Consider the following 14006-nt stretch of genomic DNA (forward strand, 5'->3'; position numbering starts at 1 on the left):
TAATGGTTTATTTGCTCATATGGTTTATACGTCTGATTAAAATCTCTTCTTCCATGAGGTGGTCTTACTGAGAGTCTCATGCCCCCTGGAATGTGAGGGTGTCCCTGAAGAGCTGATCCCCAGCACTGGCCCCTGCTGCGCACAGTGACTTTTTCCAGTTCCAGATCCCTTTGTGTTTTGCTTTTATTTTAATTTCTCTGGTTGGGGTACATGTATCACACGGGCGGCACAAAATCAAAACCAAATCCCATAGGAAGCAGAAGAGTTCTGTTCTAATGTATCTTGGATGATGTCTTTTTGGTTTTGTTTGAGACCTAGAGTATCACAGATATGAGGGGACTTAAATACTTTAACATTATGTCTGAGTTATTTAATAAAAAGTGTATGTATAAACATACATATTTATATCAAATCTGAGCTTCAGAGAACACTACATGAAAATTAAGTTAGGAAGAAATTTGAGATGAAAGCAACTAGTCCAAGGTAAGAGTCCTGTCTGAGTGCTAAATCTGGATGAGAAATGAGATTATGTATGATTTTCATTTTTATTCCTTAACGCGGCTCAAATTTTAAGTAGAGGATGTACCTTGATCTCCTAATGCATCGCTCTCACACTACGCAGGTGAGTTTTTCCTGTTAGGCATATACATGAATGTCGAACTATAAACTAATCCTATTTCCTGAAAGACTTCATTAACGTGGTGGAAGGTAGTGAGGGAAAAATCTATTAACTCCCGCTTTCAGTTATTAAAGTGCCAAGAAGAATTCACTATAATTTCATAATTGTGAGATACTGAGATATATGAAATAAAATTTCACTATAATAATAATAACATTAAAAGGCTAGCAAATAAAAACCCATAAATGCTTATGCTTATCTGTGTTTATTATGTATGAGTTAGAATATTAAACAGGTTTTATTATGATTTGTTCTATATGCAAGCTTTTTCAGATTCTTATGACTTCGCTCCGTGTTATTCAAAACCTAGATACATGCAGAGGTGGCGAGGACTGTCCCAAGTCACTGAAGGGTGTGTGTAGGAAGTGTTCCATGTCGTTGCCATCATAAATAAAGCATAGCTCTGGCGTAGTCAGGGTTATGAAATATTCACAGTAATTAAATTACACTAAATATTAATACTTCAGGCTTCCCTGGTGGCGCAGTGGTTGAGAGTCTGCCTGCCGATGCAGGGGACGCGGGTTCGTGCCCCGGTCCGGGAAGATCCCACATGCCGCAGAGCGGCTGGGCCCGTGAGCCATGGCCGCTGAGCCTGCGCGTCCAGAGCCTGTGCTCCGCAACGGGAGAGGCCACAACAGTGAGAGGCCCGCGAACCGCAAAAAACAAAACAAAACAAAAAACACTTCACATGTTTAGGGTCTAAAGGGCAAGGGAAGTGATAACACAAACATTAGAGTCATTTTTAAGGAAATATTCTTCATTCATATTTTTGACAAGGATTCCCCAAATGAGTAGGTCTACATTTTCATAGATCTGTGACTATGAAACGACCCTGTCTAGTCCTGGGCCTGGCACTCTTCCCTCACGGCTGAGGCTTCTATTTGAATAACTTATCCTTAATGACTTTTCCCCTCTGCTTTAGCCCTGAGAAACTGTTAAACTGTTTTTCCCAGATGTCACCTGTGCACCCAGCCTCAGAATCACCTGGGACGGGATGGGAGCAACAAAGCCAGTTTCCCAGGCATCATCCCGGAGCTAGTGCATCAGATGCTCTGGGCTGGAGCCTGGTCTCTGTGCTATGAACAAGGCCCCAAACACACCCATACTGCTGTGTGTCTACCCAGAGCACCGGCTGGCTCAGATGCGGGGCCCGAGGAGGCGTGCCGGGTACCCGGGGCCACACCAAGGGGAAGACAGGTCAGAGCTGTAGGCGCAGTGCGCTCTCCAAGGCTCTGATCACTCCTAGCTCGGTCACACGTGGCTCTGCGGGCAGCCTGGGCGTCGTTAATGATACAACTTATACCAGAACATAAATTCTCTACTGCAAAGAACACACTTAAACACTTAATACACTAGTGCAAATAATGGCATATATTAAGAAATTTACATGTTATCATTTACTTTTCAAAAATAAACATGTGAGATAGTTAGACTTACACAAATGCTACAGATGAGGGAGCTGAGGCTTAGATAAGAAAAGCAACCTGTTTTGACAAGCTGAAGATTATTTTTAAAATTTTACCATGGAAATTAACTTGCGCCAGGTGTACCATCTATGAATCAATATCGCAGGTGTTTAGATTTTGATCAGCGGTTGCAAACTGAGGTTGATGTCAAGTGTCAGACGTCTGTGTCCAGCCATGGGTTCCCTGCCACTGTCACACGTGCCAGACAGGGTGACTCTGATTCCACAAGCTGAACCTGCGCTTCCTTTTCTTATTCTGATTAATGCTTATATTATGTTTACGGAAGCAATGAAAGTTAAGTTTAGCAAAATAAAATTGTAAGTGGAACCAATTATTTTTATAATCAATTATTTTATTCTAACATCAATTATTAGTCCAATAAGTCAACTAAATTCTTAGCTTGGTTAATCGGACATTATTTTCATTCCACACATTAATTTAGCCTCATTTTCAACACCATCAGCCAATTTTGAAAATTCCCTTTAACTTTTAGGTCAACTAAACATAGGTCTCCCAAATGTTTAAGATACAGTAAAACTGTCTTATGTAAACAGCTGTCAAAGTTCTTCAGCACTGCGTTCAGATAAATACAATTGTTTTGTCAAAATAGTTTTGACTTAATTCACTTAGCTCAAAAGCTTTTCTTATTAGTATGATTAGAAAAACCAGGTATATTATATAATATGAAAGAAATCTAATAAATTATGTATTTTCCTGAAGATGGCAAATGACAGTACCAATTATTTCCACATAAAAGTAAATGCAATCAAGATTATCTTCTATTAACGTAATAGATAAAATGAAAGAAACCTACGACTCGGCTTTGCGAGTGTTTCTCCATCTTACCTGCTGGCTTACAGGGAAGTTTCTGTTGATTTTTCTAATCTGTAATAATAAATAAACAATAAAAGTGAGAACACGAGATCTCCCAAATTTTATGAGAATCTATTTTTAGTGAGTTTATGTAAACTGATACTTACGTTGACTTACTAAAATCATTGCATATCTAACACGAATTACGAACTTTTTTTGTATTTTGACTATCAAAATTATCCCAAATTTCATATAGAAACATTTTGGAAAGATTTCCATCAAACAATTTTCTCTTTATAAGAAATGAAAAGCCTATGTTTCCATAAAATGTTAAGTGAGAATCTGCTGAGAATAAGGAGTACCTTTGCCGCGCGGCACGTGGGATCTTAGTTCCCCAACCAGGGATCGAACCTGTGCCCCCTGCAGTGGAAGCACAGAGTCTCAACCACTGGACCGCCAGGGAAGGCCCTAGAGTAACTTTTTATAATTTATTTTTTCACTTTGAAATCATATTATACTCGATCTGTTTTAACACTTAAGAGAACAGAAGAAATGGAATATTCAAACACTAAAGGATAATGTACACGTACCGAAATAGTTTTAGTCAGGACCTCAAATAAAATAAACATTTACTTTAAGACAATTTATTGGCAGGTCATAAGAATTTAAAATAAGTCTTCAGAGAAAGAGTTTCCTCTGTATTAAGTCATGTAAACAAACTTTAAAAGCCAAATGAAAATGAGTATCAGATTTAGACAAATGACCTTATAATACAAAAAATCTTTGTTCAACAGAATTTTTACTAATTAAAACCAATTATTATTTTTCATTGGTTTTCTAGAGAAGCTTAAATGATGCTCCCTGTGTGATATACTCTTACATCAGACTAAACACAGACTGTTTTCACTTAGAATATGTTTTGTTGAATTATTTTGGTTTTCCTTTTTTAGTTTTATTTCCCTTTGTCTTACCGATAAACGTGAATTAAGAGGAAATTTGATGAACGTGAGGCACGAAGTTGGAGGCACAAATGGCTCATGTACGAGAACAGACTTACTGGCAGGATATATGTCACTTAAAATGTGAAAGAAAATAAAATTTGAGCATAGGTGTGTGATCTCTGCAGGGTCATGCACAAATATCATATCCCTCTAACATCGCTACAATCATTTCCAAGTAGTTTTCGCTCTGGTGAGGAATCAGTGCAGGAAATCTCCAGAACTATCGGTGCCTTCAGCTAAAATCAGGATAGTCTGGAGATGGCAGAGAAGAGCAGACCCCTAAGCATGTTTCACTACCAGTCCAAAAACTCATATTGAATACTTCGTGGAACTATGTTTTTTACTAGTTTTTAAGGATTGCTATAAAATCCTACCAGCATTTTATGTGGACCACTGTCTTAGAGTGAGTACTATCTAGCTGTGTATGTTTTAGCTCCCCTAACATGTAATTTTAGTTCTATGAAGGACATAACATGTATGACTGAAGGTAAATAAACGACACTTCTTGGCACAGTATTTACTTAAAACGACATTCAATGGAGACTGGTTTTCACGATCAAGCCTCTGCCATCAAATTTGCTTCAATGGGCTCCTCCAGGTTAGTTCAAGAAAATAACACACAGTGCTCCGATTTCTATTTTTTTCTGAATCATACTGGAACATCTCCTTCTAAATAGAAAATCACAGTACCTAAATGAACTAGACAGATATTTTCTGATTTATAGCACAAACACACGCGCACATACCACATTGGTAACCTACAGCTCTAGGTTTTTAGGGTGGGAACAATGTGGCTAATCTGGGTTCATAGAGTCCAACCAGAGAATATGTTGAACAATTTAAAATTGAGATTAAAAACGGTAACCTGAACAAAATTCTTCATTAAAATGGGTGAAAGGATCAAAAGAAAACAAATGAATTCTTTTAAGTTACCACGGTGTGAACAAGAAAGAAAGAAATTTGAGGTTTCTTTACAACCCTTGCTTAGAGGTAGCAAGGTAGAGATGTCAAGCGGTGCACCGCTATAAATGGCCTTTTTCTGATTTTTTCCTTCTATCACTTAGCATTATCTAATACTGTTTATTTTATTTTAACTTATTTTTGTATTATGATTCCCCAGAAAACAAGAGCACGAGGTCATAGATTTCTGTCTGTTTCATTAAATACATCACTTCTAGCACCTAGACGTCGGCCTGGGTCTTAGTAGGGGCAAAATCAATATTTGTTGAACAAGTGAAGAGACAGAATATCTCAGAACAGAATCAAACTCTTGTATTTGACCTCTAGCTTAGTCTTGAATGCAAGTTACTTCTAAAAAAAAAATCTAAATTCCTAGCTTTGAAGGTCTATAGTAATTGTAATGGCTTCGATACCTAGAGTTTATACCATAACGGGAAGGAAAAGAATGCTGATGATTTAAAAGCAAGTTCTCACCTCAGAGGAAGACTAGTTCCTCGGTGGATACAAAAATACAGAGGGGGAGGGGGGCGAGGGATCTGGGCTCCTGCAACTTGTCGCCTTAGGTCAAGTCTTGAGGGACCGGACACAGAAAAACACAGTCTGGGGGTCCCAGTGGAGAGAGCTCTGGACTCTTCCCCCGGTGCTCATGGAATCCCCATGTCAAGGGTGGTTTCCAAATGACGGGAGAGCTGAAGGCAGAGGATGTGTTTCCATCTGCAGGAGAGGCTCCGAGATGTCTCCTGCCTGCGAGGCTGGTGAGAAAATCCCAGCAACGCTGGAGGACTAGACGCAGCTTCCTGAGCTGTGAGCTGGAGACGCCAGTGGGACCACACACGTCAGAGCATCAGAGACCACGGTGACGCTTGGCCACCCGGGAGGAACGTCTCCGCAGGGAGTTTACGGGGATGTGGTCTCCGCAGGGTGAGGGGGGGCGGGGTCCCCTCTGTACAGAACTCGGGGTATAGCCTGGCTCTGGCTTGGCTCTCACCAACCCCCCACCCCCTGCCCACCTGCTGGCTCCCTCACTCCCACCCGCCCTCGCTCCCTCTGTCTCCCTCGCACTTTTTCACCTGGCAAGAGTCTTCTTTCTTTTTTTGTATGTTTACCTGAGGTGCACAGAGGACTGCATAACCAAGAACCAGGTCTGCCATGAAAACCCAAGCAGAAGTGGCCGGTGACCTTCTCTTGGGCCCTGTGTGTGGGTCCAGCTGTGTTCCTTGCTGCAGAACCCTTGACTGCAGAAGGTCTTTTCCACCTCATCTCCCCTCTGTGCCCACGTGACCGACCAGCACTGTCAGTCACAGCCGGCTGTCCTGTGGGGTGTGTCCTGTGTTGGCCCCACCTCCTCCGAAGCCCCACCCTGAATCACAGCGTGGGGTGGGGGTGGGGGTGGGAGGGGGAGGGGGCCTCTGTTCCTTCTGCTGCCACCCTTGCCTGGGGCCCCTGGGATGCCCGCCTTTCTGACCCGGAAATCTACAACTGGCTCAGAGATCCTGATTCTTCTGAACTAGCATCTGATTTAATCCTCTTTCTTAGTATCATCTCAGAGCTTTGTAATTGATTGAAAGAACCCCATTTATCCACTTTGCTAATGATTTCCACGTGAGTAAAATCAACAGAAATGCAAAAATAATGGCAATCATTAGATTAATACATATTTTGGACTAAAGGGAACAGTTGGTACTAAGACCTGACATATTCTTGCTATGCCAAAATATAACACAGTGTTCTACTTTTATCAGAAATTCAATTCTGGAAATTTAATTGTTATGACAAACCTCAATATGTAAATTTGACATTTACTTTAACTTTCAGAGACAGTGAGAACTAAACACAAAGACATATTTGTGAACCAGACATGATTTACAGAAACCCATCTATGGGATGGCTATGCTAAGAAGAAAAATAATTTAATCTTACAAAGATATGCAAAATCTTCTCTAAAAATGTAATCCCAAAGTAATAAAAATAATGGTAAAGTAAATGTAATAAGTAAAAGAAAAAATAATGCTTTTTTACATCATATAGAATCAGCATTTATATCAAATTAACAAATACCATGGTTAAAAATTAAACATATAAAATCCATTTAACAAGAGACTATGAGAATTACCCTTATCATTAATGTGTAACAGTGACATTAAAAATTACACTTAAGATAATATGTAAAAATAGAATGTAACAGTATTAGAAAGAACAGCTTTGCATGGCATTAATGGAAGATAGTCTACTCTATAAACACCCAAGACAATTAGATTAAAAATGACTTAGTGATTTCAAGGTGTCTGAATATGAAATACGTTTATCCAAATCAACAATCTTCCTAAATGTGAAAAAAAAAAGAGAAAACAGAATGCTTTTTAATCAATCTAATAAAAATAAAATTCATAACAATCAACCTAATATGAAATTATAGATCCATTGCTGAATGTCAACTTTCTTCCAAATTAAAATATTATTTGGTGGTGCTATTCTAAGTGCAACTATTTTTAGACCTTTATGGGCCCATCAAGAATAAAAGGTCAAATACACCCAAAGGTGTTTAAGGTTAATCTCAGGGGGCTATTTGAATGCATTACAGAATTACAATCATTAAAACAGGGTTTTACCCTGCCAAACTAATTGTGACAATGACTTCTGATAGAAACTTAAACATTGAATCTAAAATACATATTACTGAGTTAATGATAAAGATTGTATTTTAAATTTGAATAGAGAACAAAGCTGGAAAAGGTGGTTAATTACTTGAAAACGATGTATCACCCACAAACTCCCAGTGCAACTCATACTTAATGCACACGTATTTAAGACGGGATGGGGTGGCCTGAGGCACCTCAACCATCCTACTGAGGGCCACGGAAATGGAAAGATAAACCTAGTGAAAGCACTTTGTTTAAAGACTTCTGAGAGCTCCCGCTGTAACTAGGGGGAGCGTGGCTTAGATTCCGGAGATGAGATGACGAGCTGGCAGCTCAGGGCCGCTAGGCAGGCTCGGGGACAGACGCCCAGACGGAGAGCATGTGGACAGACAGAGGAGCAGAGCATGTATCTTCTCCTGGGTTTACAGGGGCGACACGCGAGATCTGTGAGGCTTCAAATGCAACACTGCTTTTCACCTCAAGACAGTTGCTGGAGTCTGAATCTGAACAGGGCAAAAGGCTAAAAAAATTAATCTGAGAACCTCTGAACACAGACCAGAGTTTTGTAAACCTGTGCTGAGAGAGAAGCCAGGAGAAGTCAGAGCCCGGGGGTAGATGTGTTCGGGAATAGACATGCTCTCAGCCCCCAGGCTTGGGGCGGGCGGGGAGGGTGGGCTGCACCTTTGGGGCAGAGGAAACAGAAGCAGAGCCTTACAGAAAGTTCAGCCCCGCCTGATTTAGCTGGATTAAGACATCAATCTTAGTTTATGAGACTAAAGAACGTGTAGAATCTTTGATTCTTTTCCTAGACACCTATATTAAGATACAATAAGCAATCTTTTACAAATTAATAGGCCAGAAAATTCATACGGCGCTATTACATTAATGGTATATTTTAAATGATGTGTATGTCAAATAATAATCCATTCATTATTTATGATTTAAACAAATGGCAAAATACCTATTAGTCCATTCAATGTAGCTAGGAAAATGCCCATGATTAAACGTTAGCTCGACAAAGGATAATATACCATCTACACAAGAGGATGGTAATTTTATTTTATATATGTCAACAAAAGCACACATTTTAATGTACATGTAACATATACACTAATAAGAACACTAGCAATAAATATACCATTATTATTGTAATAAATTTTCATTTTTATTCTCTTCTGAACTTTAATAAATACCTAAAGTCTAAAATTATTATGAAAGCACATATTTTAAGATATATTTTTACCAACTCTGTTACGTCAAATGGCAAATAGGGTTTAGTGTTTGATTTTCTAGGAAACAACATGCCCAGTAGATATAAAAATAAAGTAATATAGATATACTCTTGCAGGAAGAGAAGTTTGAATAATTTTTTAAGGGAAAGAACACATTAAAAACCCAGCGTGAGAAGAATCTTCACATTTGGATGAAATGGAATAGAAAAGACAGTTCTTTTTCAAGCTCTTACAATTTATTACTGAGAAGAGTACTTTTGGCATACCATCTACGTACTTTTGTAGATGTTAAATAATATTAAGAAAAAGATGTATGTTGTTTTATCAAACATTTTCACCATTTATTTTGCCTTCCTACTTTATTCTATTACATTAGTGATTTTTTTTTCTTATGGGAATCTTTGGTATTAATGAAGTCTTATTTAAAGAAACAAATATTTTAAAACTCTATTATATGCAATAGTATATTCTTATATTATTGAAAGGTTAATTTAAATCCAGTAGCTTTTTCATTAGAGAATTTTCATTAGAACTTAAATTTAAAATTGAATTTAAAATTTGCGACTCCCCTTAAAAAAATTGAAGGTCACGTATAAAGGCATTGAATACTCACATTACAAGTGTTTTTCAGATTATACTTCTTACACTCAAACAGAAAATAAAATGATGATTCTACTACTTTATAATTTACCCAACATCAAAAGTGAACATCTGCTTAAATATTATTAACTGTGTTTTTTTTTTTTTTTTTATTGCGGTACGCGGGCCTCTCACTGCTGTGGCCTCTCCCGTCGCGGAGCACAGGCTCCGGACGCGCAGGCTCAGCGGCCATGGCTCACGGGCCCAGCCGCTCCGTGGCATGCGGGATCTTCCCGGACCGGGGCACGACCCCGTGTCCCCTGCATCAGCAGGCGGACTCTCAACCACTGTGCCACCAGGGAAGCCCTATGAACTGTATTTTAAGGAATAATATTCACTTTAAATGCTGGGGGGAATGATAATATGTGTCCCTCTTTTTCTTTGAAAACCTTTAATTGAATGTTAATGATGGAAACCCCTTAAAGGAAGTCTAGTTGTTGCAGGTCTGTTAAACTGAGAATAATTACACAACTGGTTTTAATAAAGATCTGTTTTGATTTAATTTATTAAAAATAAAATTTGGAGTAATAGAAGCATCCATTTGTTTTAAATATCACTCTTATTTTTTAATCCCTTAATTTTGTATATTCAATTTTAGCATCACCAGTTGTATCCAGAAACCAAAGCGGTAATGTTGTCTTTTGACATTCTCTTTAGACAAAAAGAAAAATACATAGGATATTCAAATATTCTTTTAAAATGTTTTCCTCTTCCTACATTAAACGTCTTTAGGGATTATTTTCCAATTAAATGTTTAAAGATAAGTGACGAGGGGCTTCCCTGGTGGCACAGTGGTTGAGAGTCCGCCTGCCGATGCAGGGGACACGGGTTCGTGCCCCGGTCCGGGAAGATCCCACATGTCGCAGAGCGGCTGGGCCCGTGAGCCATGGCCGCTGAGCCTGCGCGTCTGGAGCCTGTGCTCCGCAACGGGAGAGGCCACAACAGTGAGAGGCCCGCGTACCGCAAAAACAAACAAAACAAAACAAAACAAAAAATGATAAGTGACGAGCTTACATTTAAAAAATTGTATCCTAATTCTATTACTTTCACTTTTTCAACCTCACGTACACGTCAGTTTTGGTGAGTGATGTGCTCTCAGGATGGGTGCTGCAGGACCCTGCTCACAAGGTATATTTTCCCATGAAAATTAATTTTGAAGATTTATCCAAGGAAATAATTCTTATGGAAACCAGAAACGGTCCCCCAATTTCCTTAGAGATTTGTGGCCAGTGTTAGTTAGCAGATGTGTGAGGACCCGGAGAGATCTTTATTCCGTCGATGTAAGTCCTTCCGATGACACATGATGTTAGTGTGGGTGCATCACGGCGATATATCCGTTCTGCAGCTGTTGGTAAAACTGCCTTCACCAGGAAAGGGGAGAATCAAAGATGATTTCTGCCTCAGGAGCCCACATTTCAGCTCAATTTTTTCATCCATTTTTCTCAGACTATGGATTCTACGCCCTGGCCACCCTGGTTATTCCCTAGGCCCATGGGTACAATGTAATTACCTGCCTTGTTGCTTTTAAAAACCTGTCTATTAAGAGTCCATCAGGATGACCACCCAGTGTTATACCCAAGTGAACTTCCTTATTTTTTCTAGTACAAGAACTTTTCAATTTTACCTGTCGCCATCCTTACAATTAGCATGTATATGGTATATATCATACATAGTATATATAATACACACACACACACACACACAATCTTACTGTGAATTAGATGCCTAAAAGCTAAAAGTAAGTTGCAGCCATGTATAAATGTCTCGTTCTTTGCTCAGAGCTCTTATTCTTCCGTGAATTCACTGAACTCCAGAAATGACTGTATGTCAGACGTGGAGGGAATATGCCAAGGGTACCAGATCCCTGTCCTCAGGAACCCTCTGGTAGAGTTGGCAAAACAAGCATGTCTTTGGCATGAGTGTTAGAGCAGGTCGCACAACGCCTGCGCACATGTGAGCAGCAGGGACCCTGCCGGAGGCGGGGTGTGCAGGCAGCGGGGACCCTGGCCGGAGGCGGGGTGTGCAGGCAGCGGGGACCCTGGCTGGACGTGGGGTGTGCAGGCAGCGGGGACCCTGGCCGGAGGCGGGGTGTGTAGGCAGCGGGGATCCTGGCTGGACGTGGGGTGTGCAGGCAGCGGGGACCCTGGGTTGCAGGCAGTGATGGGATGTGTTTTATCCGCCGGTGTTGGTCACAGGTGGAGAGAAGAGGTCCATCATTGCCAAATTATTAGTCAGGCTTCCTAAGGAGGGGAACGTGCAGTGCTCACAGTAAGAATCCGGCCTGGGTCCTTGGGAGAGGCCTGCAGCTGCCTCTGCTCCCTCGGGTCTGGCTCTTGAGCTCAGTTGCCGAAGACGGCAGTTCTAAGAAACGTTCCATGGAGCCACTGCAAACTCCCAGTGATTTCTCGTGTGACGTCCTGGGGCCTTTCACCTGCGTACTTAGTGCCCTTCTCTTCCACATGACGTCCGCTCCTGGGCGGAACGTGGACCGCTCGGTGCCCTTGGTCTCACCTCCCGAGAAACAGAGCCCGAAGAGGATGTACAGTCCTCAGGAGGCCAGAGTCACAGGTGAAGGGAAGGGAGGCCGGCAGCAGAAAGCAGGCATCGGCTGGCGAGTGGTCCATGTGCCCGAGCTGCCCAGGGCTTCTCATCAAATGCTGTCGGTTGTTCACCAGGTGTGACCCGCCTTCAGAGCCTCGTGCAGTCACTGCATTTCCAGATGGTTCATCCAGTGAGCAAGGGCAAGTCCTCTGTTAGCTTGCTTCCTTCTGCCACCTGACTCGCACTGGACAAGGTATGCCCGGGGGAGGAATTACCCTACGTTCCCGTGGAGCTTCCGTCGGCCTGGGAGCAGCTGTGGGCCCAGGACGGTCAGCTCCTGTCACTATGATTACGACCAAGGCCACGTTGAAGTCCAGGCCTGGGCACGGGTGGCGGAGGGGTGGGTGTGTCGGGGCAAGGGCCCCTGCGCGGTGCCTGTGGCTTTGAGGCCCCTGGAACATTAGGGGCTGGGAATGCTCCAAAGGGGAGGCGGGGGCGGGGCCAGGCGGGTAGAGCCCAACCGGACCAGGGCTGGCAGGGGAGCTGTCAGTAAAGCTGCCTGTTTTCTTACGACCGTGCTTTACAGTTGACATCAAGGCAGACGTTCTGGATTGAGCAAGTAAACATCAGCTAATGTTCTCCAGTATCAAGAACTCTACAAGAACTTTAACTGTTGGTGAGTAGTTTTCTAAGAGACAGAGTAGGCTGGCTAGTTCACATATGCACACAACAGAATGCCCAGCTTGCCCGGCCTTTCTTCTGACTTGATCTACTGACTCTCCCGTTGTCTGACTCCACCCTCTGTAACCCATTTCTGGGTGGCATCTGCAAGTGTGAAGTTTGCACTTTGGTGTGTGAGGAGAAGCAATGCAGAAAGCAACACACTACACTAAAGTGCATCTGAGGACTCAGCAGCTATAAAAAGGAAGAAAACGTCTCCTTAAGTGACACCCATGCCTGTCAGAACCACACGCTGCAACCTCTGATCACAGACTCCAGTTCCTTTTCGGTAAATCTCCTTTCTGCTAGGCTTTATTTTGTCATGACTTTCAATTCACCTACAAGCTTTGTCGGGTCTTTTTAATGTGGTAGACACGATAGAAGTTTCTTCTTTAGCTTCCACAACCAACAGTATTATGGGGAAAAGTTCCCTTTTCTCAACTTGCAAGTGTTTGCCATCTAAAATAGCAGAACTCTATGGATTAAATATGACTCCCAAGTAATGGGTTTTGCTCCTGCAGGTAAATGGGTAAAATATAGGAAGATGGCTGGAATACATCCTGCAGGAACTCAAATGACTGACGAAGTGTGTGTGTGTGTGTGTGTGTGTGTGTGTGCGTGTGTGTGTGAATCCTGAAGGACTGTGATCAATCCACAAAAAGCATAGGGGTGTTGGTTGTTCATGCATTATTTTTAGAATTAATATGTTTTTAGTATTAAGCAGTGTAGTGGATATTGTTGGTTATCTGACTCAGAAGCCATTCACAATCTTCTTTCCTTGGTTCTCCCACTACAAACACTAGAAAAGGCAGAGACTAGCCCCCCCACTCTCCAGCCACCCACCCCTCAGAATCGTCATGGGGCTGAGTTCAGGAGGAGAAGTGAACATTATTAGTCCACTAAAGGGTTTCTGGGAAATTTTCTCTTATCTTGATGAAAGAGGAGAGATGTAGCTGGCGCTACTTATCCTTCTTCCCTTTCTTTCCTGTTCTGAACACTGAAGTGATGTTTGGAACTGTTGCAGCCCTTATGTGTGTAGGCAGAGGATGGGTTCTGGGTGGATGGTGGCTTCCAGCAGATGCCACCATCCACAGTGCTTTTCATTCGGGGAAAAACCCAACTCTTTACTCATCAGTATTTAGGGTTTCTCTAGTTTGTCATTGAAAGCATTCTCAATTGATACAAACATTTGGGGAAAAGAGTCTATTCTCTTTCACATAATAAAATATGAATTATGTATTTTGAAAATCTCATATACGCAATCATTCTTATTTAAGATCACAGTAATTTTCATTGAACCACTAAGAATAGAAGCA

The 14006-nt window shown here is 41.5% G+C and overlaps 1 protein-coding gene across 6 annotated transcripts in view; it reads right to left on the minus strand.

Annotated features, from left to right (window-relative positions):
* The window catches only part of SNTG1 (syntrophin gamma 1), a 476492-nt gene that overhangs the window by 93818 nt on the left and 368668 nt on the right, over positions 1-14006 (minus strand). For 5 of the 6 annotated variants that reach the window (XM_067712365.1, XM_067712364.1, XM_067712363.1 and 2 more), the window contains one exon: positions 2992-3030. The exons of the other annotated variant lie outside the window; for it this stretch is intronic. In XM_067712365.1, coding sequence (XP_067568466.1) covers positions 2992-3030 — 39 coding nt within the window. The remainder of the gene's footprint in view (positions 1-2991; positions 3031-14006) is intronic. 6 annotated transcript variants of the gene reach the window in all.

Source organism: Pseudorca crassidens, chromosome 17, assembly GCF_039906515.1.
Source record: "Pseudorca crassidens isolate mPseCra1 chromosome 17, mPseCra1.hap1, whole genome shotgun sequence".
NCBI lineage: Eukaryota > Metazoa > Chordata > Mammalia > Artiodactyla > Delphinidae > Pseudorca > Pseudorca crassidens.